The sequence below is a fragment of the Pelmatolapia mariae genome, linkage group LG23 (genome assembly GCF_036321145.2).
Source record: "Pelmatolapia mariae isolate MD_Pm_ZW linkage group LG23, Pm_UMD_F_2, whole genome shotgun sequence".
In the NCBI taxonomy this organism is placed as follows: Eukaryota; Metazoa; Chordata; class Actinopteri; order Cichliformes; family Cichlidae; genus Pelmatolapia; species Pelmatolapia mariae.
Window position 1 is genome coordinate 47,255,943 of NC_086246.1, and position 25,284 is coordinate 47,281,226.

General features: G+C 37.3%; 2 protein-coding genes and 1 long non-coding RNA gene across 3 annotated transcripts; all 3 read right to left on the reverse strand.

Moving 5' to 3' along the window:
* Nucleotides 1-1,775: 1,775 nt before the first annotated feature.
* LOC134621325 (uncharacterized) lies at nucleotides 1,776-4,348 on the reverse strand. Its single transcript, XR_010092188.1, has 5 exons — nucleotides 4,321-4,348; nucleotides 3,998-4,050; nucleotides 3,701-3,851; nucleotides 3,286-3,362; nucleotides 1,776-2,005 (listed from the first exon to the last, which is right to left on the reverse strand). It is a non-coding gene; the product is annotated as an uncharacterized LOC134621325 (long non-coding RNA).
* Nucleotides 4,349-9,203: 4,855 nt separating this feature from the next.
* On the reverse strand, nucleotides 9,204-17,785 carry tax1bp3 (Tax1 (human T-cell leukemia virus type I) binding protein 3). The gene is made up of 4 exons (XM_063466771.1): nucleotides 17,540-17,785; nucleotides 12,941-13,060; nucleotides 11,963-12,040; nucleotides 9,204-11,826 (listed from the first exon to the last, which is right to left on the reverse strand). Exons 1-4 carry the CDS (start codon nucleotides 17,576-17,578, stop codon nucleotides 11,677-11,679), a joined length of 387 nt encoding a protein of 128 aa, XP_063322841.1. The 5' UTR covers nucleotides 17,579-17,785; the 3' UTR covers nucleotides 9,204-11,676.
* A 2,175-nt stretch (nucleotides 17,786-19,960) lies between these two features.
* Nucleotides 19,961-23,655, reverse strand: hsh2d (hematopoietic SH2 domain containing). Its single transcript, XM_063467711.1, has 5 exons — nucleotides 23,531-23,655; nucleotides 21,564-21,653; nucleotides 21,292-21,457; nucleotides 20,865-21,125; nucleotides 19,961-20,434 (listed from the first exon to the last, which is right to left on the reverse strand). The coding sequence occupies exons 1-5, from the start codon at nucleotides 23,653-23,655 to the stop codon at nucleotides 19,961-19,963; spliced, it is 1,116 nt and encodes a 371-aa protein (XP_063323781.1).
* Between the last annotated feature and the right edge of the window lie 1,629 nt (nucleotides 23,656-25,284).

Consider the following 25,284-nt stretch of genomic DNA (forward strand, 5'->3'; position numbering starts at 1 on the left):
ACATACAGTGGGGAGAAAAGTAGCTTTAACTTGCAGTCATATAATATACACAACTGTGTGGCACGAACAACAAGCCAACAAACTGCGCAGGATTTGGAGACGAGTTTAAACATTTTCCATTTGTTTCTTTACTCGTTTTATTGTTATGTGGTTGCCTCTGCCTCTTTCTTGGTCAAGTCACTGTCGAAAAGGAGATTTTAATCTCAACGAGACTTTTCCTGGATAAATACACTGTAAAATATAACTTGTTGTTTCAACTTAAAAATATGAGGTAAAGGGCTGCCTTAAAATTTTAAGTTAAGTCAAGAAATAGAGTTTGTTCTTATAACACAACCAATTGTTATCTTAATGAAAAATCACATGTTGTCTAAACTTTCATCTTAGTTTAGTTGACTGAGATTTATTAGTCAGTTCAACTCCTTTAATTGTCATCTTTACTTGGGAAAACCCTTTCAGCTAAATTAAAATAATCTATTGTTTAAACTCTTGTCCTAGTTCAGTTGACTTGGGTTTTTTAGTTAATTCAAATACTTTAGTAGTTCTTTTAACTTAGGAATCTATTTTAGCTTAACTAACATAATCTGTTAGCTAAGTTGATTTAAGTTTATTAATTAACTGAGCTCCTTAAGGTAGCTGAGTGAACTTGTAAATCAGTTTCATTTTAATTATCAGAGTTGATTGACTGGATGTAAAGAAAAATGTGTATTAAACATCTTAAGTTTTGTTTTGTTTTTTTTTGGCTTTCTAACATCCATTTCAGCAAAACTACCTGTTAGGTTTATCTTAGATCTCAGGTTTAAATATCTACATTCCTTTAAATTAATTTTCTGTTGTTTACAGAAAAAAAATAAAACCCCACAGATTCCATTAAAGTCTATCTGATCATTTCATACAGAAAGTTTGTTTTAAGAACATGACAAGACAATTACTCATGAGCACCCAACATTCACCATTTATTGTGCCATCTTAGTCATCTGAGAAACAGAAAAATCAGTGACGTAGCTCATCAGGCTCACAATCCATCAAAACTCAAAGGCTGCTCCCTGTGAAACAATAAATTTGAACTTGGTCTTGAGCCCAGTTTGGGTGAAGATTAAATTCTGACCAATACTCTAGGAGCAGTAGTGATTCTTGTGAAGTAACAACATAAAGTCTGCATTAATGTAATGTATCAACGGGACACTTGCTATTTTAGAAAAGTTATTCTTTACATTTACAAAATTTTTAAACTTCATTGTGCTCAGTCACACCTGTTAGCATAAAACTTGAAATATTAAAATAGTACAAAACCTTTGATAAGTGACAGTAAAGATCAGTTTATAACAACTAAGACATCAAACTCTTGTATTTGTCTTCGTTTACAATTGCAACAAATTCCACAGAACCAATATCTCTGAAAATGACTGCATGCTTCTGAAACATTTGATAATATGGATATTTCAGAAACATTAGTTTGAGTCTGCTCAATTGCAAAACAAAGGAAAAACTACTGACTTGCATGAGATAAGCATCTGCAGAGTCCACCATTATATTGTTGTTCACATAAGTTTCTTAAACCATGAACAAATGAGTAATTGTCTAATCTGGAATGTAAAGTGTAGTCATTTAGTGACATACAAAAGTGAGAATGAGAACTTGCAAGAATAAAAAAACAAACAGTAAAATAAAAACTGTCCTTAACACTAAGGATCATACAATTACAGTTCTGCATGGCTTTCTGCAAGAGTCTGTTTCTTAGACCATGCACTAGTGAGATGCACTGCCTTCCACCAATGTTCATTAGGATGTTCTGAATGACTTCAAAGATGTCCTTAAGTTCCTTTGGATAGTGTATGTTGAGGGCAAAAAGAAGGCCCATCAGCATGGAAATGGCACTTGAGACATCCCTCAGATTAGACAGGATTACTGCCGCCTCAAGGACAACCAACACATCGATGTCTTCTTCTTTCACCATCGCAATGCCAACTTTCATCCTCTTAGAAAACGTGTCTTCAATACCTGTCGGCTATAAAAGGGTTCAAAGACAAAAAAAAAAAAATAAATTACACAATTACAATTACACAATATCCCGTGTGCTTAACAATTCATGTCTTTCCAAAGAAGAGCCATACTGATGCTTTGGATGATGGTGATTGGCTTTGGGTAACACTTATTAGTTGTTAAAGTTTTTTCAGAATGAGATATGCACCCCCATGTTACAAATCCATTTCTTGCTTTAAACAAAGACCATGTTCATAAATAACTGAGCATGTCTTCAATTGCAGAATTCAAACAAAATTTTCAATTTAAATGGTAAATGGCCTGTATTTATATAGCGCTTTACTAGTCCCCTAAGGACTCCGAAGTGCTTTACACATTCAGTCATTCACACACATGGGTGGATGACTGAATCGTGACTCAAGAGTTGACAGTTCGTCTTATAATTGGAAGGTTGCCGGTTCGAGCCCTGGCTCCGACAGTTTTAGTCGTTGTGTCCTTGGGCAAGACACTTCACCTGTTGCCTACTGGTGGTGGTCAGAGGGCCCGGTGGTGCCAGTGTCCGGCAGCCTCGCCTCTGTCAGTGCGCCCCAGGGTGGCTGTGGCTACAATGTAGCTGCCATCATCAGTGTGTGTGCATTTAAATCTACTTATGCTAAATATTGGCTGTGCTCTAAACCAAATCTGGCTGAGAATACATGAAATGTGCAAACTGCAGCTACACTACAGGATCAGATTATGGCTCCATAGACAATGCTTCTTTAATCAGTTTATTGATTAAAGTTTATTTTTTTCCCCCTATATTAACAGCATGAAAAAAGAGCATATAGACATGGCTGAACAGGTTGCATAATTGGCACTGAATATCAACATCCACCTTTACCCAGCTGCCCAATGACTCTCGGCCAGTAACCTTTAATTGCTTACCCAGTCTACACAGTCTCTTTTCCAGGGTCCAGGACATTTCACCAAAGTATTGCCCCCCACAGCTGTAGCAGCCACTGCAGCCCCTTAAATATCCTAATATCTCTGCCATTACAATATACAATGTGAGAAATCAAACGTAAAGCTGAAGTGAACAGTACAGCAGCGAAATGTCAAAGACCCTGGTGAAGACATGAATAAACACAAGACACTAATAATATCAATGCTAGCTTGCCAGTTAGTTTCTCTGAAACCCAGACCAAATCCAGTGTCAAAGATCTTGTAATAATACATTTGGTGAGGAAAAAGTACACATGTACTTTTTAATTTAAAATCCACTGTGGTGCTGTCATTATTAAATTTACTAAAAGAAACAATGCTAACCTTCACAGTCTTGAAAGTGTGTGAGGGATCTTCCTTTAGAAAATGAGGTCCTCTGTCCTCTTCCTTTGTGTAGGGCTCTGGTCAAAGAAGTCAAAAAGAAAACAAAAACACTTTTTAAACAGTGTTTATGAAGCATGTAGACAGCTCCAAATTCACAGCTTTTTGATGCATAATTCCATCAATATATGATTATCATTGGAGATTTTGAATCAGGCTTATCAGGACATTCAAGTAGAATATGATATCCAACCTACCACCAATATACATAGATTCTGTAAAAGTTACCACACTAAATGTCCAGTTGTGAAATATGATGACAGACTTTACTTATCAGCTTTCTTTCAATGAGTTCATCAGTTGAACTGGATAACCTAAAACTTAAACAAAGGATTAGATTTCGCAGTTGAACACTTACATCATCTCCGAAGCATCTTATGAGCCTAGTTAGCCCTCCTATGCCGCTCTTGATTTTGTACAGCTCCACGAACCTCTCCATAATGGTCAAGCACAGCAAAAAGGAACCCTTTCAGGTCAACAGATGTAAGACGGGCAAATTCTGCTTCAACCTGAGCAATAGAAGAAGAGGGGTGGAGAGTACAGGCAGAATTAAAAAAAGATTCTTTGAGACCCAAATTTAAGCAAACAGTCATCTGAGGCCCATTAGAGAAAACACAAACACACAAAAGCAAACAAACAAAAAGATGCACTTTACCTGCCGTTCAGCAAACAAGGAAGTTCAGAGAACAATAAGCTCTGTCTTGAAATCTTTTAAAGTAGAATGATTGTGAAAATGACTTATGTGATGTAAAACTTTAGTAAACGTGCGATTAAAAGAACACTGAGTAAAAGGACAAGTAACAGTTTCCTTATTCCTCAGATGTTTACCTTGATGAGCAATACTGTTTTAGTCCAACTGCCTCATTAAAGTTACACAACAGGCTTTTTACATTAAAGCCAGCAAGTCCATTACATACTCCCTTTTTAGATCTGAAATACTGTGCAGATTCTGTGTATATGTAGTGGACAGCAATTTACCCCAAAGAGCGCAAAGTTTGCAAGTCCACCTCATTTAAATGACAAAGTCAAATGTGATCATCTAGACCTGTGAAAATAAATTAATGACAAACTTGCAGTTATGGATGTTATTACAACCACAAGAACCTAAACAGTCTGCTCCATTGCTTTTGTTAATGAATCATTTGTTGGTAACACGTCTGAAAATTTAGTTTATGCCACCTGCATGTGATCATCAATAGTGCCATATTACTTCTTAAGAAGTACCCTGACACTACAATCTTTATATCATTTGTTCTACAGAGCTATTAAATTACAATATAATCTGAGGTGTTTCCAGTATGACAAAATGCACAAATTGTAACTTACCATTTGACTCCACTGACAAAAATAAATCCCCAGCATCAAGTTTGGCTTCACAGACCTAAAATAAGTAAAATAAAAATATATGTTATAATTATATTGTTTTCGCCATTTATTCATTTTTGCTAATTTTCTGACATATAAACAATGTTAAGTTTTGTTACAATACAGAGAATGCAGTTTAATTAAAAGGTAAATTATGCAAAAAAAAAAAAACTTCTGCAGTATACCATGCCAAAAATCAGTGTCTCTGATGCCAATTATTTTATCACTACAGCTCGTTTAGTATGGAAACTCACACAATCTAGTCATACTGATCACAAGAGTTCAAAAATAAGTCAAAATAGTGAACTGTTGTTAAGCATAAAGCATTTCAGGGTAACAAATAACTGCACAATATAATTAAAGCAAAAAATAAGCACACTGGAGGACTATCTGATAAAAACTAATATAATGCTGGTTTGTAGACCATATTTTGTCTCTGTCCTCAGTGCACTCTTGCAGCTTAGCATGCAGCAGTTAATAACACCTTAAGTGATTACATAGGGATAAACAGATGACAACAAGCATCCGAGTCCTGCCAAAAAGGTCTTTTTGAACCCAGCCAGTTATTGGAAATATTGCCAAAATGAACTTCCACCAAAATACAACAGCCTGTGAACTTGAAAGGAATTTACAAGTACAGAGACAATATGAAATAAGCTTTATTAATTAGCTGAGTTAGCTTGCTAATATCGCAACAGTGGTTGAGTGCACAACCTTAAAGCTAGCGGCACAATACTTGTGATTTGCTCAGCGCCACATTAAACCCATAAAAAAGGCCATATGTCAGTTTATTAGGTCAAGTTTGGTCATGACACACAAGCTGGACCTTGTCGGCTAAAGTTACATTAGCTAAAGCAAACATTTCGGTAAAAGAGAAAAACACACGTCATGCCATAAATTCAAAACATGTTCCAACTTTTGTAGCTCTCTTTCCTTATAGTTATAACCAATGTTACTCACCTTGAAAGCATATTCCAAAGAAGACGATTAGAAAACGTCCAAGTAAAGTGAGCATGTCGTTAACCGCCAATTCCCCATGATGCACCTCGGTAGCAGTCACGTGAGGCAGTTTTGAATCCTGCTGTGCTCAACTTACCCGCATTGTCAAGTTCACATAAGTTTCTGATTTAGCTGGACATGAGTTTTCGAGTTAGCTTTTTTTGGTGTAATTGGGACGTTTTTAACTTGTAATTCTATGTTATAACAACAACTTCAGTCATCTATCGTCAAACTGATATAGAATAATATGTTGAAATAACAAACAGCTAGAATTACATTTTACAGTGTAGAGGATAATTAAAAATACATAAATAGATAAACAAAAGCCAATGAATAAACATAACAATGGACGAACTTTTATTTTTCAGAGTGAAACTATTCAACAAACAGAATCAAGATGTTGTAGAGGAATTTTAATTTTATTTTATTGGGCACCACCAAATGTGACTGCTGAGACCGAAGACTTTGGAAGCTGTTCTGGAGCTTTTAATTGACAGTTTGCCTATAAGCTTGATGTTCAGAGACAAGAAGACTAGAAATGTAAACTTATTAAAACTTTTGCCATGTTGAGTTTTTGTCAACTACTGTTCCAGAAAGATTCAAGAAAGATTAGAGATAAAGAACAGTCTCAATCTTTACACCACGGACAAAAGGCAGCTCTAGAACCAACTTCTTCTCCTTCTTCTTCTTCAATTTTGATTCCTTTATGATTTTTGCTTATTATGTTTTATTGTAAAATGCATGTTATTGTAATCTAGCATTGTCAGAAGCTAAATAGACAGGACTGTACATAGGACATGTACATTCCTGTGAAAAAACTAAACACACCCTGACTGCTTACATGGGAATTAAAAGGGTAAATACTTCTAATCAAATGCATTTGATTAACTGATCATCAGTGAACTTTACCATCCTTCATAAATACTGAAGTTTGGGGGTTTTATTGTGTCTGTGTTAATGCCACAATCTTCCCAGGAGTAGAAATTACAGCAAGTTCACCCCAAAATCAGACCACGCAGTGCTAAAATAAATGGAAAAAAAAGGCTCCACGGGCTGCAGTTACCATGCTAAATGTTAATCTTCATGACAGTACAGTTAAAGAAAGACTGAACAAAATCAGTCTTTAGAAAGCTTGTCAGGTGAAAGCCTCCTCTCTAAAAAGAACATGGCAGCATAGCTTAGCTCTGCAAAGTTATATCTGAAGGAACCACAAGGCTCCTGGAACTGTGACCTTTCCACAGATTAAACTGAAGGAGACATGTTTGGCTATAATTCACAGTCTGACAAAAGCGAAACACAACATATCAGCACAAGCACCTTTTACCAGCTGTTAAGCACTTTGGTGGATGGATGAGCTTATTTTGTGAAAAACAAAAGATTCAACATGCTGCAACAGCCCAGTCAAAGTCCAGACCTGAACTAAGTGCTGTGAACTGCAACATTATAAAGAAGAATAAAGAAGAATGGGCCAAAACTCCTCCCAGTGTTGGTTTCACAAGCTGTTGAATCATGGATGTATTTAGATTGTCACAGGACTGCACAGAGTCCTTTAGAAACTTTCTTTTTTACATGACTTTATATGGAATTCAGCTTTAATGGTGCCTTTTCAGATATGGAAGTGGCCAGTGCTATAGGAAACAAAATATTTTAATTTTAAATTTAGGAGCATCATTCCTAAACTGATGAACTGTCACAGAATGGTAAGCTCTGTAACATTTCATTTTTGATAGTCTCTTTAGGATTCTCCTTTATTGTCAATGTCTCCAACATTCAGCTTTCAATTCAGCCTTATTTATGCTGCGCAACATTTCAGACTGAAAGGTAAATCTTTACAATGTTCTAAAGAGAAACCCAACAATTCCCTTGGATCACCAAACCCCCCCTCCCTTTTAACAGGAAGACATCTCTGGCAGAACCAGGCTCAGGGAGGTTGACCATCTGCTTTAATCAGTTGGGGTGAGTGGAAAGCAAAGACAAAAGAGATGATAAACAATTTAGTTTTTAATGGCGGTAGCAGCAGATCAGTAACGTGCAGCACTAGAGCTAGAAAAAAAATGCAGAAAGAGTGAAAACACAGAAGGTTACAGAAATAGTGCAACATAGTAATAAATGCATGATGGGTGAGAGAGGAAAGCAGAGAAGAGGTGCTCTGCACAATATGGCATTTACCCCAGCATTTTGAGCCTATATCATTGAACAACAGATCCAACCTTAAATATAACATTTATAAAAAGGAGGACTTTAGGCCTAATTTTTTAAGTAGACATGGTGTCTGAGTCCAAACCGGGAGCTGATTCTACAGAACAGGGACCTGAAAGTCGAAGGCTCTACCTCCTACTATACTTTTTAAAACTCCAAGAACCACAGGGATATTATGAGTCCCACAGGCAGCCAGTGATAAGTGGCTAACAATTAGATAGAAATATGGTTTTGTTAGGTAGTAGAGCTATTAAACAGCCTCGCAATAAGGAATTGCAACAGTCCAGCCTAGGATCGGGATATCTCTGTAGGCTTCCTTCAAGTTCCAATCTGGCGTATGACCAAAGTGATAGGAGCAGTCCACATTACCATGGCAACCCAATTATCCTGCCATAACGTGGGAGGCATGGATCATGTATGATCCATGTTTAGATAGTGTAATTATTCACCCGCTTGCAGGAAGAAACATTTGTCTTAGTGTTATCTTTCAGCAGCAAGAAGCTGCATTCTTACTCATGTCATTATAGGTGGTTCGTTTAGTCTGATGGGAAAGTGTGCTGGGTTTTGATGAGTTTAATAAGTGTATTAATTGATACATACTTGACCACCATGTTATCAAACAAATTAAGTAAGTTTGACAATTACTGCATTAAAATAATACAGAGTAACTACTGCTGACTGGTAAGTGCTGATTAAATAATCACACTGGAATCAAATTAGGGGCTCGCTGTTACCCACTTAATAGCTGTCCATTAGTTACCTAGCAACACACAAGGTATTAATGTTGTATTAGGGAAAGCCAACCTAGATAGCGAGTCTGAGCTTTAGCTGGTGTTTGCACAATCTCATTCTTGTCTCACAACATGGTGCTATTGTATTATGAAGCCCAGGTAAGTGGAATGGAGCATGCTTCCTCTGTCCTGATAAAAATAACAAGCGCACACACACGGCTCGCTCATAAATTATTTCTCAAAGGGGGGATTTTAGCTAAGCGGTGCCCTAAATCGACCCTCTCCCATTATGTGTCCAGATGTTATTTTAAGACTTTAAACATTACGCAGCACATTCATTTCAGGTGTGTTTGGTCCTCAGAACACAGATAATTCACTGGTAGTGCATTACACAACACTAAAAAACAGCTTTACCAACACAATTTCAAATCACAGTAGCCCTCATCTATTCAAAATTAATAAAATACAAATAAAAACAACAGCAAAACCTTAAAATCAGTAAATGTATTTTTCCCCATTTGCTTTTTTTTTTAAATTTTTCCCCTTAAATAGCTCTTAATATTACACCTTAAAATCTAGAAGAACTAGTGTGAATGTTTACTTTTTATTGCTCTGGAACATACGTGTACCCCAAAAAAGGGTTTACAATCATGCAGCTTGCAGGCAGAGAAATGCACTTTCAAAGTGGAAAATGAAATATTAGAGGCATATACAGTTATAGCAACACAATGGAAAGGTTCCTTTCTATGAATTATCTGATACCTCTGTTCAAAGGTATGCTTTGAATAGCTGATAGCGGACACATTTAAGAGATAAAAGAAGAGCGCACTGTATCAAAAAGCCTTGCCAAACATGGAAAGGTCAGGGAATAGATTCTTTGCTTTGAAATGTCAGCTGATTACTCTTTAACTGGTATCACGAAGCTATGTGAAGGTCCTGCAACATAAAATAAAGATGGGTAAAGTAATCAGTTACTGTATGTCTGTTAGACTGGCATGTTATTCGCAGATTTTAGCACGTTTCACACATGCGGTCCTTTCTATTAACATGACATTATCTGAATCTGTTGATTTGGTGTTCGAGCACCCTGACAACGTTTGAAACAGACCCACTGACATTAACATATCAAGATACTACAAGTCTAAACAGCATTCAGTCGGCCATTGTTGAAAAAACAGAACTCCTTTTATATCTGACAAACATTCACTTTTCTAATGTTCTACAATAAAACAAACAACAACAAAAAACAAAACAAACTTTGTGCTCATCTGGCAGTTTACAAAGTCTTGAGGAAAATATGTTTGAAACATAAAATTTTTCAGGCTAAACTTTTATAAACGTACTGCTATACCGACATTTTCTGAAGCAGTGGTTTCCAACAGAGCAGTTCCACAAAAACTCTTAGAGATTCTAAGATGACATTAATTTAAAATACTGAGAGGTCAAACTGAGAGGCCCACAGGTGCCCTGTAAATCAACTCTACAGTACAGTATGAAACAATAATAAATAAATGACCAGCAGCATGTTTGTTTGTTTGGTTTTTACAGTTATACAGGTATTTTATTTGAGCAAACCATTTATTTTACAAACTTGATTATTGCTTGTATAATATTGTAAAAATCTAATATTTTATAAGCAACTTACATACCAAAAAAAAGTAAGTTCACCCAAAAGTAAAAGAAATGTAGCACAATATCGGTTTCAGTACGAAAAGGTTTCATAGCAAACATACTGATTATTAGAAGTAAACCAGTCATCTCCAGTGTCATTTATTACATGTTGTATGAAAGATGCACTAGTGAGATCATACCACACTGGTAAATTGGAAATGAATTATTAAAACTTAGTGTTAATACATTTAAGGCTGCTGTGCACATTTTCAAGTTAACAAACAACATTCACTCCTTCTTGGCTCTGATTTATAGTTTCAAACTGGACTTTTGTTCAGTGACAAGAAAAAACTATTTAAACCTCGAGATGGTCTCAGTGGAGCTAACTGCTGAATGACATCTCCTCCAGGAAAAACAAACAAACAAAAAAAAAACCATTGTTCTCTTTCTGAAGCCGATAAAAGGTAACTGGAAGCAAATATGCTGAAAATGAGAAAGCTCATTTGACAGGTGTGCATCCAGAAACATCCAACATGTGAATTAACGTTCATATCAAACACCTTTACTGTAATTCTGGTTGTGTAGTTACTTTAACAGATGCATAAGGTGAGAGGATGTTACACTGAATGCAACTTGAAAAATGTGATGCATCAGTAGAATTATCATTAGGAAAAAAAAACAAAAAAAAAAAAAAACACACATTGAAAATTTGCTCTATTGACATTTTTGCATAGATTTTATACAATATACTGTACCATTATTTAAAGAAAAGGAAAACTGGAAATACTAAATTACACAAACTTTGATTTTACTTTGGCATTTGTTGCTGTATTAGTGACAGAAAGATATTGGTTCTTTAACTGAGATGAATAAACAACAGTGAATTTTTCTGGGTGTATCCAGTGTGTCCGGTGTAACTTTGGTCAGCTGCTGGAAAACAAATTAAACTCGGATTGTTCCCAAATAACCTATATTTTAAAAAAAAAAGAAAAGGGGGGGGGGGGTGAAATGTGGACAAATTACTAAACAAATATATTCTAAATGTGTGAATGAGTTAACACTCCTTGGAGAAGTACCGGTCTATAAAATGTTCTAATTTAAGTTGCTTTAAGTACAAATAAAGATGATAATCGCTGCAAATATCTCAAATGCTGTTATTCAAGCAGCGTTATTTCACATAATTTACTGAGATCAGTTATAATTGGATATGCCACAAATGAGAGAAAAAACAAAACAGATAACAGAGTCTCATTTTCTACAGACTGATCTGAATGAACAAACTGATCTGTCTCAGTTTGTTTACTTATCTATTTTTGCATTACTGGAGTATAAAGGCCACGGTGCAGCTATTTGGGGGAGTATGTGTTCTCCAAGTGAGTCTTCATTCCTTGGCTATGGCATTAGTCTGTGTAAAAGTAGAGCCACCACACTAGTGTTTGGGATAAGAGCCCTTAGACTGTTTGACAGCCTCCTCAAGCGACTTCCTGGTTACTAGCAGTCGTACCACATCCTCTTTCTTCTTTGTTAGTTTTTTATGAGCCTGATCATGAGTCACCATGGTCATGTCCCAACCGTTCACCTGGAAAGAAGGAAGGAACTTAGTTTGAAATAAAAAGAATCAAATACCAAAAGTGAAAGTCATCACAGCACTGGGGTACACAGTGCCATCTTGTGGATCAACTATTCAAAAAGAAAAACTTCATTTTACTACACACCTGCATTATTTTGTCTCCTATCTTCAAGCCGGCCAAGTCTGCTGGGCCTTTAGGTGATATCCTGGTCACATAAATGCCCTGTGAAAACAAAGAACTCACCATTTCATTTTTTTTTTTCCACAGTTGGAGAGCAGGTCTGGTTTAAAATAGGTAGTCCAAAATAATACAGAATATCCCTGAAGGACATTTAGGTGGTGGCCTTTGCCTCCAATACTGCCAGTCTGGAGCTCTGGCAGTACAGGAGGATCCCAGGGGGAAAGCATCAAGTGCTTAAAGTGTAAAGGATACACTAGCATAAGAAATTATTTTTGTCCCATTAAAGTAAAACTAGGATTAAAATAAAGAGAAAAATGGACAGAGGCCTGATCTGTTGTTAATTTAAGGGCACAGAGGACACATCTCTCACAACAAAGTTCCTGTAACGCTCAAAAACAGTAAAAGTGTAGAAACCAGTGTCTAAGTCTTATTCCTCTCTAACAAATCAGCTGGTACATTTCTGTGCAGTCAGCATGACTTTATGTAAACCTGAAGTCTTCCTTTCTGTGGCTCTGCTGAGTTTGTTTAGTCACCACCCGAGGCCATGAGTAATGTGTTCAGGCCTGTAGTTAACCAAAACGAGAAGTACTTTGTGGAGTACTTGTACCACTACGCTTTAACACAATTGCAACTTGTGGGCGGATATTCAGCGTCTTGCCAAATTAAGAATAAAATCCACATAACCAAAACGAGTGACCCGAAGACAGAGCAGCTCATCATCTTAAACTTTGATCACATTTATACTAAAATCCACCACTGTATATGTATAACCATGACAGAAAACAGGGAAAATATATAATTTCACTTTTGATAGGGTCATTTGTGGGTTTATTCCTTTCAGCTACATCACTATTGTCTACAAATATTCTATTAAGAACAAAGGGAGAGAATCAAAATGAAAAAGACTGCACTTAAAGAGATGATAGCTGCAGATAAACTCACTTTGTCAGACTTGTCCTCAGAGAAGGGATTCTGCCCGGGGTCCTGGTCTATCCCTCCTCCGATGCTGAAGCCAAGGATGAGATTCTCTCCTTGCCGCAGTTTCTGAATCTCAATTCGTTCCTGTTTAATAAAAGAAAACAAATTTAAAAACATCAAATAGTGTTGAGGAAAGTATTGGGTAGGCTTATCACCAAGCTTTCTCGTGTGCTGCTCAGTCACGTTTGCTGAAATATGTTCTTGTTTCCATCGCTGCTAATGTTAATAAGATAAACTCCAGTTAAATTAGGTTGACAGGACCATGGAAAGAACGTAATTGCTTCCCTTCACAGTTCACTACGATCGGATTAAAAACTCTTCACTATGAAGGTAGAAAAATGAAACACTTCCATACCCATAAATAATCAGTGTTGGGCAAGTTATTTTGAAAAATTAATTATAGTTACTTGTTACTTCTTCAAAAAAGTAACCGAGTTAGTAACTGAGTTACAAGATTCTAAAAGTAATTAATTATTTGAAAAGTAACTATTGCGTTACTTGTTGTTTAACCCTCTGGGGTCCAGGCTATAATTGGCCATTTTAACTACTTTTGATTTTACCTCTACATTTCACCTTTAAAACTATTTACTTTGCCTTGTTTGGTATCATTCTTTTCAGCACAACCTCACGTGTCTGAATTTTATTGAATCATGTTTCATAACTTTAAATGCAAATATAAATGGTCAATTTTAAAATCATATGCACAAGTTTTGCAAACAACAAAGTTATTTGCAGCCATTTACCTTTTACCCTTTTTTTTTTTATAACCACTTTAAACTATTTACAGAACAATCAGCTGTTCTGCATTCAATAAGATGCCACACAAATTATTTGTGCCACTCCAAAAAAATAATTTGTCCACTATAAAGGAGAACATCACAGCCTGATACCTGCAGGTCTGACAGCAGCAGGTGTATCACTCCTGTTTTGTTTTGTTTGTGTGCTCTGACACACAACACAAAACTATCCACAACACTACACATTAACTACACAAGACAGCACATTAACTACACACTCCAAACACACTAAACGTCACCCCTCTCTCTCTCTCTCCTCCCCCGTCTCCCTCTCTCTCATGTTGCCATATCATTTTTTGATTGGTCGACATGGTGCATTTTTCCACCAACACCAAAGGGTCTGTTTTTTGTTTTTTTAATTTTTGGTCATACGCACAGAGTGCTTGCTAGCGCTGTCCTTAGACAGTAAACGTGACGAAACTATTGAGGAAAAAACACACGTACATATTGTTTATCATGACTCTGGTTTTACGTGGCCTATCAACACAATTTAAAAACTGGTATATATCACCTTGTTGCTTTGTCATCTTGAAGTGGTCATGTGATTGGCTTACCACGACTACTTTATTCTTCCTCAGTCAAACAGCTGCACTCATGCGATTGTTTTGCCCCCCTTAGCTCCAGGTGTTGTGCCAAAAAGTGATCATCTGCAAGAAAGTGATTGCCATCCGCGGGAGCGCGCGCAGCTGCTTAAAGCTGTGGCGCCCAGATTACTTACATAGACAGCTACTTCCGTGCAACTGACATAAGATGCGGTAAGCTGAACACAGCTTCAACCGTCTGTTTGTTGAAAAATAGTAATGCGACCGCACTGCATTTTCTTGTTAGTAACGGTAACGGCGTTGTAATGATAGGAATAGTAATTAGTTAGATTACTCGTTACTGAAAAAAGTAACGCTGTTAATCACTGTAAATAATGACAGCTGGAACTTTCCCCTTGCTGCATTCATTTAAAACCCATGTGTATATTGTCCTATATAGCAGCTCATGCTTAGAAATCATTACGATCCAAAAAGCACTGAAATGATGGCATGCATGCACGAAGAACACGTTTCATATTTTTATATCAACTCCCAAATGACATACACATCGCAGTAATTACAGAAAGATGGACAACTTATCTTCCCGTTAGGTAGTGAAGCACCGGCTTATCACCACAGACTCATTTTCTAGATTTCAGCGCAGGCAAACGTTCGATCTCAGAGGCTGTTTCTTCTTAACTCGAGTCCATAGACAGACTCTTTTTAACGGGCCCTACCCTTGACACTGACAAGCAGCTGCAGTTTCACTACATCGCAGAGACAGATGACTCAGAGGGACTCTTCAAACACAAAGACTGGCTCTGTGTGCGCGACAGTGAATAATCAGACAGCCTCTCAGTAGTGTGGCTGATCCAAAGTCTGACAATGTCTTGAGCTGCTTTTCTCAATGTGCCAGTCAGGCAGGTAGGATACACGCAGTCTGCGTAATCACAAGGACACTACAGGCAGACTTAAAAGTCAGCATGTGTATGCTAAAGTATTTTTTGACGTGTTCATGCTGTTGGCAAACTGATATACTTAATCACAGTGAGAAGTCTTTCTTTATATGCTAACAATGGGCAATTTCAGCTTGTTGCTAAGTGGTTGCTAGGGATGTATAATTTGGCTTTTGTGAATATAAATTCCCTTTTATAGACATGAATTAAAAATCATACAACATTTTTAATAGCTGTTATTTGTGCATTAAAGGCATACACCAGTCTATTATGACTCATCATAATATCTGATATAGATTAGCGCTTTCAAGGGGCTAAGGTGTACCTGTGTGCCAAAACAGGTGATTTAGTTGTTCGAGACTTGATGAAAAAAACAAACAAACAAACATACATCTAGTAAGTTTGTGTATTACAGTAAACCTGCTTCAAAGGTATTTTTTGTGTAGACCTGTAACATAATACTTATTTCTCGAGTGTATAAATTTTATTTCTACTTATGTAACTCTAGCAGCTAAAGCAAGAAAAATACATTCCCACCTTTCGAACCCACAGATTTTTTAATGCATAATAAATGTACTATATTTACTGAATTCATGCAAATTATGTTGTGCTGTAAAAACTTTTCAAGTTACAAATTCTCAAAGTTCAAAAAGTAGGTCGAAATTTTGCAATTTAAAATTTGCCACATTTTTTTTCCGGCATTTTTGATTCCTCATAATTTTATAAGTGCAAGAAGTAGCCACAAGAAACTTCCAGGCAGAAAAAAAACTTGACATTACCTCTAAAAATTTATTCAAGTTACATATTTTAACATTTTCTTAGCTGAATTATCCGGGGGAAAAAGCTAAAACATGGAGTGTCTGTTATGTTGCTGTTACATTAAATTGGTCACGCAGTTTCACTATTGGTCCTATGATATATCATAAACATTATTCTGAAAATCAAACAAACTTTTGGATTCATGTCTTTAGGTTTTGGCCCCTGGAGAGAGTGAGTGTGTGTGTGTGTGTGTGTGTGTGGTACAATGTTATGTAACTACCTCCTGTATGAGAGAATTCATGACTCAAAAATGTCTGAAAAATTAACGGGAATTTAAACACACCCACACGTCCTTCCAGGGCTTGGAATGAAAAACAATGATAGTACAGTAGCGCAATTATTGCGCAAGTCAGGACTTCTATCTTATAATATTTCATTATAGGAGGTGGCTTGATCTGAGGTGTGTGTCAGCCAGCAGGGGCACAACTGAGTGATTACTTAAAAAAATAAATATTATATTAAAGAACTAAAAATGTATTTTAGAAGACATTACAGAAACTGATTCTTACACACAACTGACTAGACTATGATTGGGATAAACAACCTCCCTGCCCCTGCACACTCTCTGATGCTAGGGGACAGAGGCAACAAGGTGGATATATTGGGTGGGTATGGATCCACCCTCATCCAATCCCCACAAATCACTGACTGCTGTTTTGTTTGATCAGGACAAATCAAACGCAATGCCTCTTTCATGTCAATATTTCAGTCTATTTATACAAAAGGGACTCTGAGGGGACAAATGTTGAGCTGCAAATGTGAAATAAAAGCAAAAAAGATCAAGCAACAGTGATTTATGAAAAAATATAAAGTTAAACAAAAATTTGACTCTGAAAAACTTAACTTATCAGCTAGCTCAAATCACAGCAATTGCTCAGACTTCCTAGTATTGATAATTTAGTGCTTGTCACACACACATGCATCACTGGTCTGCTCTACAACACAGGCCTGCTAAAATCCCAGCTGTCCATCTCCAGCTAGATCTTCAGCTTTGGAGCAGTGTCCACAAAACTGTACATAACAGAGTTGTGATATTTTGCCGGCGCTGTGTGGGGCTACATGTAGAAGACCAGGAAGGCTGATTTACAAAGGTGGTGACGCCCATTTTCATTAACAGCAGTTTTCTGACGATAAACTCAGTTGTCTTTTAATTAACGGTCAACTACATGTCACCCTTTGTGTCCCGCGTTAGTGCCCAGTTCTTTGCTGCAGTGATTTAATTAGTTATTCGGTTAAATTTAACATTACTGGGTACATAAGGTGCTCATATCTGTTCAGCTGCTCCCACTCAACTGCTTTTAGCTAAACAAAGAAAGTCGCCCTGCTATTAGCAAAAACGCCAGTTAGCTGGTTAGCGCGTATAGTTACCCAACATTAGTTAATTCAGAGTTTGCACCGATACGGTTTGATGCTAAAGTCGGGTGAGAAGCTGAACAATAGAGTGCGGAGAGCCACAGCCCTCAAACTTACCACAACAGCAGTCACCGGCTGACCTGGGACGAAAGACATACTCTCGCTGAGCTGTTTGGCTTATATAGAGAAGAAACTTTCCGCTTCTGCTGCTTTAAAAACTAAAGACAAGTCGATTCAGATAGCGGGACTACTTCCTAGATCCTTACATGAAACAGCGCAGGAAGATCCCGAGCTGGAAACCAAAGGCTTTAGGAATGATGTCACGTCGCCCCCCAGGCGTTCGGGTTTGCGTGTTTTGTCTCACCTTTGTAGCCAGGGAGGGCGGTGTTTAAATGCTGGCAGTCGTCCCGTTATGACTCTGAACAGAAATGAAAACAAATCGAACTCATTACGGGGTTTTTGCTCCTCCTTTGCTCAGGCGAACACCGACAGCTGAATTGGCTAACACTGACATCTCGGTTGATTCTGTTTTCTTGATCGCACTTAGTCGACAGGATATTCGAAAATTAATTAGACTTTGATCATGGATTTTGTACAACTTTAGAACACTTTGCTTTACTTTACTTTTCACTTTACTTTTGCGCTAAATCACATAGATGGCAATTTCCTCTAGAAAACAATATAACAAAAAATATTTAGAAAAACCCTCCTTATCGAGGCAAAAAACCCCAACGATTTTTATAAATATTTATAAGTGTTATATAGATGTTGATATTTGAGATTTATTGCTTTTGTTAAGCTGATTTTTTCTCTTACACAAGTTCATAATAATCATATAATAGCTACAGCACTCATACAGTAGCTGGTGAGTATATACGTGTTTAAAATAGTCTCAGCTATTAGTAAATGTTTCCTTCTGATTTAAAGTAATAAAGTAAAACACGATAATAGTAACCATTTAAAGCCAGACACGTTGACACTGTTGTACTACTTATTGTGCAAGCATCCTGTGTGTTTTGCTGCCACTAGATGGTAGTCCGTAATGATACAAGACTTTTCTGTCAGTACAGTGTGGAGGGATTACCAAGCACCCTTTATGATCTGAAACACCAACGACCAAAAAAAAAAAAAAAAAAAAACAGGTCAGAGAGGGAGGGAAATCACTGGGTGATGATGACATATTTATGATGAATAAAGAATGAATCTCCAAAAGTTGATTGTGTTCATCTGGACGTAGCGTTTTGTGGGAGAAACGTTTCGTCACTCATCCAAGTGACTTCTTCAGTCTCAGCTGACTGCAGGTTTCCCCAATCTTATAAACAGTACATTTGCATAATGACTGAAACCAGCCCACTGAAGGAACAATGGGCTGGGAGGTCAGTTCCTTAATCAGTTCCTTAATCTTAATTATGCAAATTCTCATGACCACTGACCAAAACCCACTGCTTGAGCATGCATCAAGAAATAAAGAATGAACATTAGAACTGCTTTTTTCTAGCTCTGTAGTCTTTTATTTGCCATAAAATCAAAATGTTTTTAAGAGCACACTGCAGTTTTTAAAAGGTGACTATAATGGACCTGTATGTTTCCACCTGTAAAAAATGTACCAGTTTGGGTGTTCTCTCTCTCTTTCATCATCTCTATCACACTTCTGATCAGAGATCTGCATGCGATGCAGCAGCATGCCACCTTTATTCAAAGCAGCTGTTATTTCTTATTTGCATATGCTACGCAAAAATTCCCCTGAGCATGTTTAGACTTTAATATCCTACCAAATAAGTGTTTGAAAAACTTTAACCTCAATTTGAAAGCGTGTATGCAAACATGGCAGAAAATTGGCTTCAGGTAGACATCTATGTAACAAATTTATTGCATTTTAATGTGACACCTTTCATCTGTATAGAGTTTTAATGTATAAAACATTTTTTTAAAAGAATATATAATTTGGCACTAAATACATTTGCATGAAGGAGGCAGTTTAATCTATCCTGTAATTTTATGCATAATAAATATTCCATGCGACCTAAATGTTAAAGGAATAGGAATATTATGGTAAATATGAGGCTGTGGCAGCTGTTGGCTTAGCTTAGTGTAGCATAAAGACAGAAAACAGGATGAGGCTGCTATCCCGCCTCTGTTATCTTATACAACAGTAAAAAAAGAAAACACACGGAATGATTTAATTAGTAAACTTTAAAGGAACTGATAGGGACATTTTGTGTCTAGTCTAGCTGTTTCACTGTGTTTTCAGTGTCTGCATTGGCCAGTTGTAGAGACAGCATAATAATGAAAGACTGGTGCAATGCTTTGACATTAAGCCTCTCTTTAGGTGAATAAAGGTCATAAAGATAAAGGATCATAAAGGAAGAATGCAGTATTTTTTTTCCTTCATAGAGCCTACCACTTCCTCTCCTTTGCCCAGATGAGGATGCATGTACACATTAACCCTCTTCCTTGACTTGACTCACTTGTTTATTATAGTTTCAGGTGATCACTGTGAGCTGTCCGTATTCACTATATTTTATGCACTCTATTTTCTCATGTGGGTCCGTAGCCTGGAGCAAAAGGTGGAGGTGGCATATATTCTAAGGGTAACACGTCGTCAGTCAGCTTCACAGGAGTGCAGCTGGAGGAAAGTGGTGGATCACAAAAGGTCAGATCCCCCATGATCTCCTGGTACTCGTGCTCACCATTTTCACCCCTGTCAATTGCCTCAGTGTTAATCTCTGCGTATGAATTATCCTGCAACGGGCCCCTCTTCTTTTGGAATTTCTTCTTGAGGTTCTTTAGGTTGGTGACGACTGACGGCTTTACTTCTTGATTCCTCACTTGCTGGTTGTTGGTAGTGGGCGGTTGTTCGTAGCCTGCAAACGTGGGCAGATTCTCAGGTGCAGAGACTGTTCTGACAGCCTGATTCTGCTTCGGAGCCATGCAGTCTCGAAAAGGGACTTCGGGAGGCTGGTTGGATGGAGGATTATCACCTCTATATTTCTTCCTGGGTGTTAGCACAGGCTGCAGATGAACATAAAGACAAACTTAAATGATTTTTTATTTTTAGATCTCTTTACTTCTTATTTTTAAAGTTAATGAAAACCTAATCTCAAATGTGCATCACCACAAATCCATCAACACTCAGGGTTTCATTTACTTCTAATTTGTCGAAAATCTAGACTTCTCAGTCACTCACAGCAAGTAGCTCATTGATAACATGTTTTCAGGACCTGTCTTCAGTTTTTAGAAAATACTCATGCTACTATTTCAGTTTAAATCAAACATGATCATCATAAGCAAAGAGTTAGAGCCATACTTATTCTTTAGATTCGTATAAAAGGATGCTAACTCCAAAGAAAAGCTTTTTAGATTAAAATCTTTTAACCTTAACTTGATCAGACAATGTAAGGAGATCTTTAGCTTGAACAATAGTTTTCAAGGCCATTTTTACCAGTGCTGGAGGTGGAGAGGTATTGTGTTGAAACTCATCTTCCAAAGAAGGGTAGAGTCTATTTGTTTGGCTTTTTTGAGGCAAAATTGGCGAGTTTCCTAAATAATTTGGGCGGTGAGGAAGGGCGGGTGGGATATCTTCTCTGGATCCTGACTGATTTATGTTGGGAACCTGGGAGTTGTTTGGTGGCAAACTGGCCCTGGAGTCTGGACCTCTTGAGCGAAACAGTAGTTCTGCATAGTCAGTCTTGTCATTAGAAGCCTGAAAGATGTAGAAAAGTTACAGCACAGATGTTTTATTGTAGTTTACGCAATTAATCTTACTTGGCTTAGCTTAATTAGCTTATATAATGTACTAAAAAGTAAACCTGTAGTTTACAATAATATAAAAAAGCATGAATGCAGTTGAGACAATCACATTTTCTCACCTGTCCACAAGGAACAGTCAGCACTTGAGTGAAAGGTATGATGGGAGTTCTACGATGAAAGTCCACCAGGTCATGCAGAAACCGGTGATACCTGTTTTCCCCCACTATGATGTAAGAGCCATTTTCCAGTGCATCAATCATAAAGTGTCTGCAGCGGTCCTCGGCGCTGATTGGTCAGTACATTAGAGTGAACAGAGTGGAGTGTCAGGGTGACTAAGTGTGTGAGCACATTACTTTAAAAATAACGTTTCTGTCATGCTGAAAACACTCACCGATACGAGAGAGTGTAGCCGATCCTGCTCTCGCTGACTCTGATGAGGAAGTAACCCGGTGGCTTAGCCATTAGCAGTTCCTCTGCTGTCCTACACAAAGGACCACAAACAAAGGCCTCTTTCATGCATGCACTTCAGTCTTTACATTTTATGGTTTGGGGTTATTTATAAACCGCAGCTGTCACTAAAATGTGATTCGCATTGTAGTAATAATCATAGTGGGAATCAGTCTGGCCTTTGGGCATATTTTACAAACTGTTTTTGTATACATATCAGTTAAACAGAATATAAGATATTGTTTCAATAAAATAAACTGTAAACTACACCTAACAATAGCCCAAATATATGAAGCTATGACTATCAACTGGATGTAGTGAAAGAGTTCACACCTACAGCCAATTTAGAATCACCAGCTAGTCTAACATGCATGTCTTTGGACTGCTGAAGGAAGCCAGAGTACCCGGACAGAACCAGCACAGTCAAAGGAAGAACATGCAGACCAGCTGGTGGAGTCAAACCTGTGATTGTCTTCCTGTGCGAACTGCTCTGTCACCATAATTAAAGATACTAAACTATCAAAAGTATACCAGTCCTTTTTCCAGCTATATTTAATAACTGACTGACAGCTTTAAAAGATGGTAATTGTGCAATACATCCCATATAATCACCTCTCATAGTGCAATTGTATAGCACAGGTTTGGTCTCATATTAAGTGAAGTAAGCTACTTTCAGCTGTTCCCTTATTCACAAGAGGTCACGACGGCAGGTATCTTTGTTTAATGCTGTATCCCTAAAAGGATTTGAGTCTCCTTCCAGGATGGAACCAGGGATCTTTCACATGCTAGCTGAGTGCATCAACCATTACTCTATGGAATTACTGTGTAGTGACCAAAGTAAACCTGCAGAGTGAAAGATTAGTTTCAGTCTCACTGCCTAAAAATAGAGTAAAAGAAAACTGTAGGAAAAGTAAATGCAAATCTCTGCTGACACATATTTGTGCCTAGATGTTTAAAGGCTATTAGATGGGAGGTTGAGAAAAAAGAGTCTAACCCTGTGCTCTTCCAGAAATATTGGAATACCGTGGCATGTGAGCGATTTAACAGTTTAATAAACATTAATAAAGAAATGAAGCATTTACAAAACGTTCAGTCAGTTAGACAATCACTGCAGGTCATGAACACTGATATCTTTCAGTCTTAGCTCCTCATATTTTGGACTGTTTGCCTTCCACTGGAGTAGCTGGAAGGTAATGATATAGGTATGATATGATATGAGGTGAAGACGTGCGGCCTTCATCAGGGTCATTACAAAATACCAAACAGTGTGTGTTTAAATAAAAAAGTATACTGCAGAAAAAAAGCCAAATGAACCAATCACACATTCACTCATATATTTTAAAAAATCAGTATTAGAAAATCTAATTAAAAACATAAAAACAAAATAGATAGATTCTCATTCATACCTGCAGGAAATAAACTCTTTAAACAAAATATCCAGAATGCTTCTGTCTTTTCCCTGATAAAGTTCATATTAGTCCTCTTTGACTGGGCTTAATGGTTTCAATGCCTATATAAAAATAAAGGCAAGCTGCAATGTTTTTCATAAAATGTCTTGCAAAAGTACTGGTTAAATTATTCCTCTTTGTAGAACTTAAATGTTCATTAATTTGTTCTTTCAGAGATGGTTCTCCTATAGATGTTGCATTACATAGGCACTGTATCATATAGACCACATTTTTAGTTTTGCAAGTGATAAAGCCTTTAACACTGATGATGTTGCCACTAATGGTTTCACATTTTTATTGTACTAACAATTTATGCAAGACCCACATTTAAAATGACCTTGTAGTTTATGAGTTATCAGGGTTGTTTCTGGGGTTGAAGGGTCCTGGAAAGCTGGAACAACCTAATGTTCTTCCCTCTTTTATAATGATAATGTGAGCACAATTATATATCTCATAAACTTACTTTCTGGAAATGATCCCATGAAACCACTCCGGGACTACACCGTTCCTGATGACAGACTGGAGCTGAGACTCTGTGAACCAGGTGTAAGGATCACGTTGTCCCTGAAACGTCTGACTTCCCTCCATCCTCCTGCGTAATGGTTCATTTAATCCACAGTTATGGCTGTTGGAAAAGTCATTGAGCACAAAGACCTGCAAATGAAGAAGTTAGTTTATTTACTCTGTACATTAACTACGCACGTACAGTACAGACCACATACAGGTATGAAAGCTGGGTGTTAATATGCGTTTTAAATATTCATTGTTCCTGTTTCAGGTGAAGTGCTCTGTGATGTCTATCAACAGTTCCTCAGGTGAATTTTTATTAGTTCCCGTGCATTTTAACAATCTCAAACATAATGCAGGTTTCCTTTAAAATGTCAAAGAGCTAAAGGATCGAGTCTACTCACTAATACTTTTATTTACAGCAGTACCTGTTGTAAGAATTTATCAATTATATTTGTGAATTCATCTTAAATTTGCAATATGAACACATAATTGATTACAGAAGACTGATTTTGTGAATAAAACTCAATAATGTTGCTTCTGGCGTCAAATACAAACTCATAGGAAAAGTTGCTCACCCTGTTTGGCAGCTCCGAGATAGAATGACACGGCTGAGCTCGCTCACCTGAAAAAACCTGTCTGGGGGCGGGGGCAAAACCTACTCGATCCAAGTAGAGTACAGTAAATTTTTAAGTACAGTAGAATAGTTTGTTTGTTTTTTAAGAGACACAGAAAACACTGAATAACATCACTAAATAAGAAATTAAACTATTCAGATACTTCACATATGTTAAGGCAGAGGTTGCATGTCTTGATTGTATTTGTGGTTGTATGCACACAAGCGCACATGCGCAAAGCTGTGGAGAAACTGACCTTCAAGTGATTGTTCTGACTTAACAGATTGGAGATAAAACACAAGTGAAATGAGAGGCTACAGTCTGAGTGATTTTAAGCAACAACAACAAAAAACCTCAAATGACTTTATCAGTACTTTCCAGCTGTCCCACGTTACTCCAGGGCCAGATTTGCCGAAAAACGATTTACATCTGGGAAACTTCCTAGACGTCACTGACGACATGCAGTACATCCACATCCCACAGCATTTTATGTGACTTATCATTAGTAAAAACATATTTGTTTTTATATATGCAGTGCATGATAGACAGGTGAGCACCTTTTAAAGAAAAATAGATCCTGCTTTCAGGCTTAATAGGTGACTTATTGACTGATTTATGATTCAATAAAAAAAATTTCCTGTAATATCGACATCCGCTTCAGAGAAAATCCACCGCCCACCTGACGATTGTTAAAAAGAAAAAAGTCAGAACAAAGGTCAAAGTCTTTCTGGTGCGAAGCAGAAGCGTTGAGCTCCAGTGCAAATCTTTCTGCGGGGCTCTTCTCCATTTATACACAAAGTGCCCCCACCTACGCACTCCACCTCCTCCACAATTTTATGAAAAAGAAGTTTTTGGGGGTTTTTTTTTTTTTTCAAACCTTGGTGAAGAAAGTTATCAGGGAACCACTAATGCTCATATGTCTTCTCCTCAAGCAAACAGGCCCCTATTGTAAACCTTAAAGCATCCTTAAACTGCCAACTACTGATAGAGAAGAAAATAAACCAGTGCCACATTAGAGAGGAGAACGCGGCAGGGAGAAGTAGCCTCAGTCTAATCATGGTTCTATCAGCTGACTAAAGTGAGAGCTGCAGCT

Bases quoted from the DNA above. Each gene is read 5' to 3' on its own strand.
- tax1bp3 (XM_063466771.1), bottom strand. From the start codon at position 17,578: ATGTCTTTCGTCCCAGGTCAGCCGGTGACTGCTGTTGTG. The intron at 13,061-17,539 runs GTAAGTTTGAGG...TTTATTAAACAG, and splicing joins AGCCGGTGACTGCTGTTGTG to GAACGAATTGAGATTCAGAA. The intron at 12,041-12,940 runs GTGAGTTTATCT...TTGTTTTCACAG, and splicing joins CTGAGGACAAGTCTGACAAA to GGCATTTATGTGACCAGGAT.
- hsh2d (XM_063467711.1), bottom strand. From the start codon at position 23,655: ATGGAGGGAAGTCAGACGTTTCAGGGACAACGTGATCCTTACACCTGG. The intron at 21,654-23,530 runs GTAAGTTTATGA...TCCTTTGTGTAG, and splicing joins CATGGGATCATTTCCAGAAA to GACAGCAGAGGAACTGCTAA. The intron at 21,126-21,291 runs GTGAGAAAATGT...TACATCTTTCAG, and splicing joins TGACTGTTCCTTGTGGACAG to GCTTCTAATGACAAGACTGA.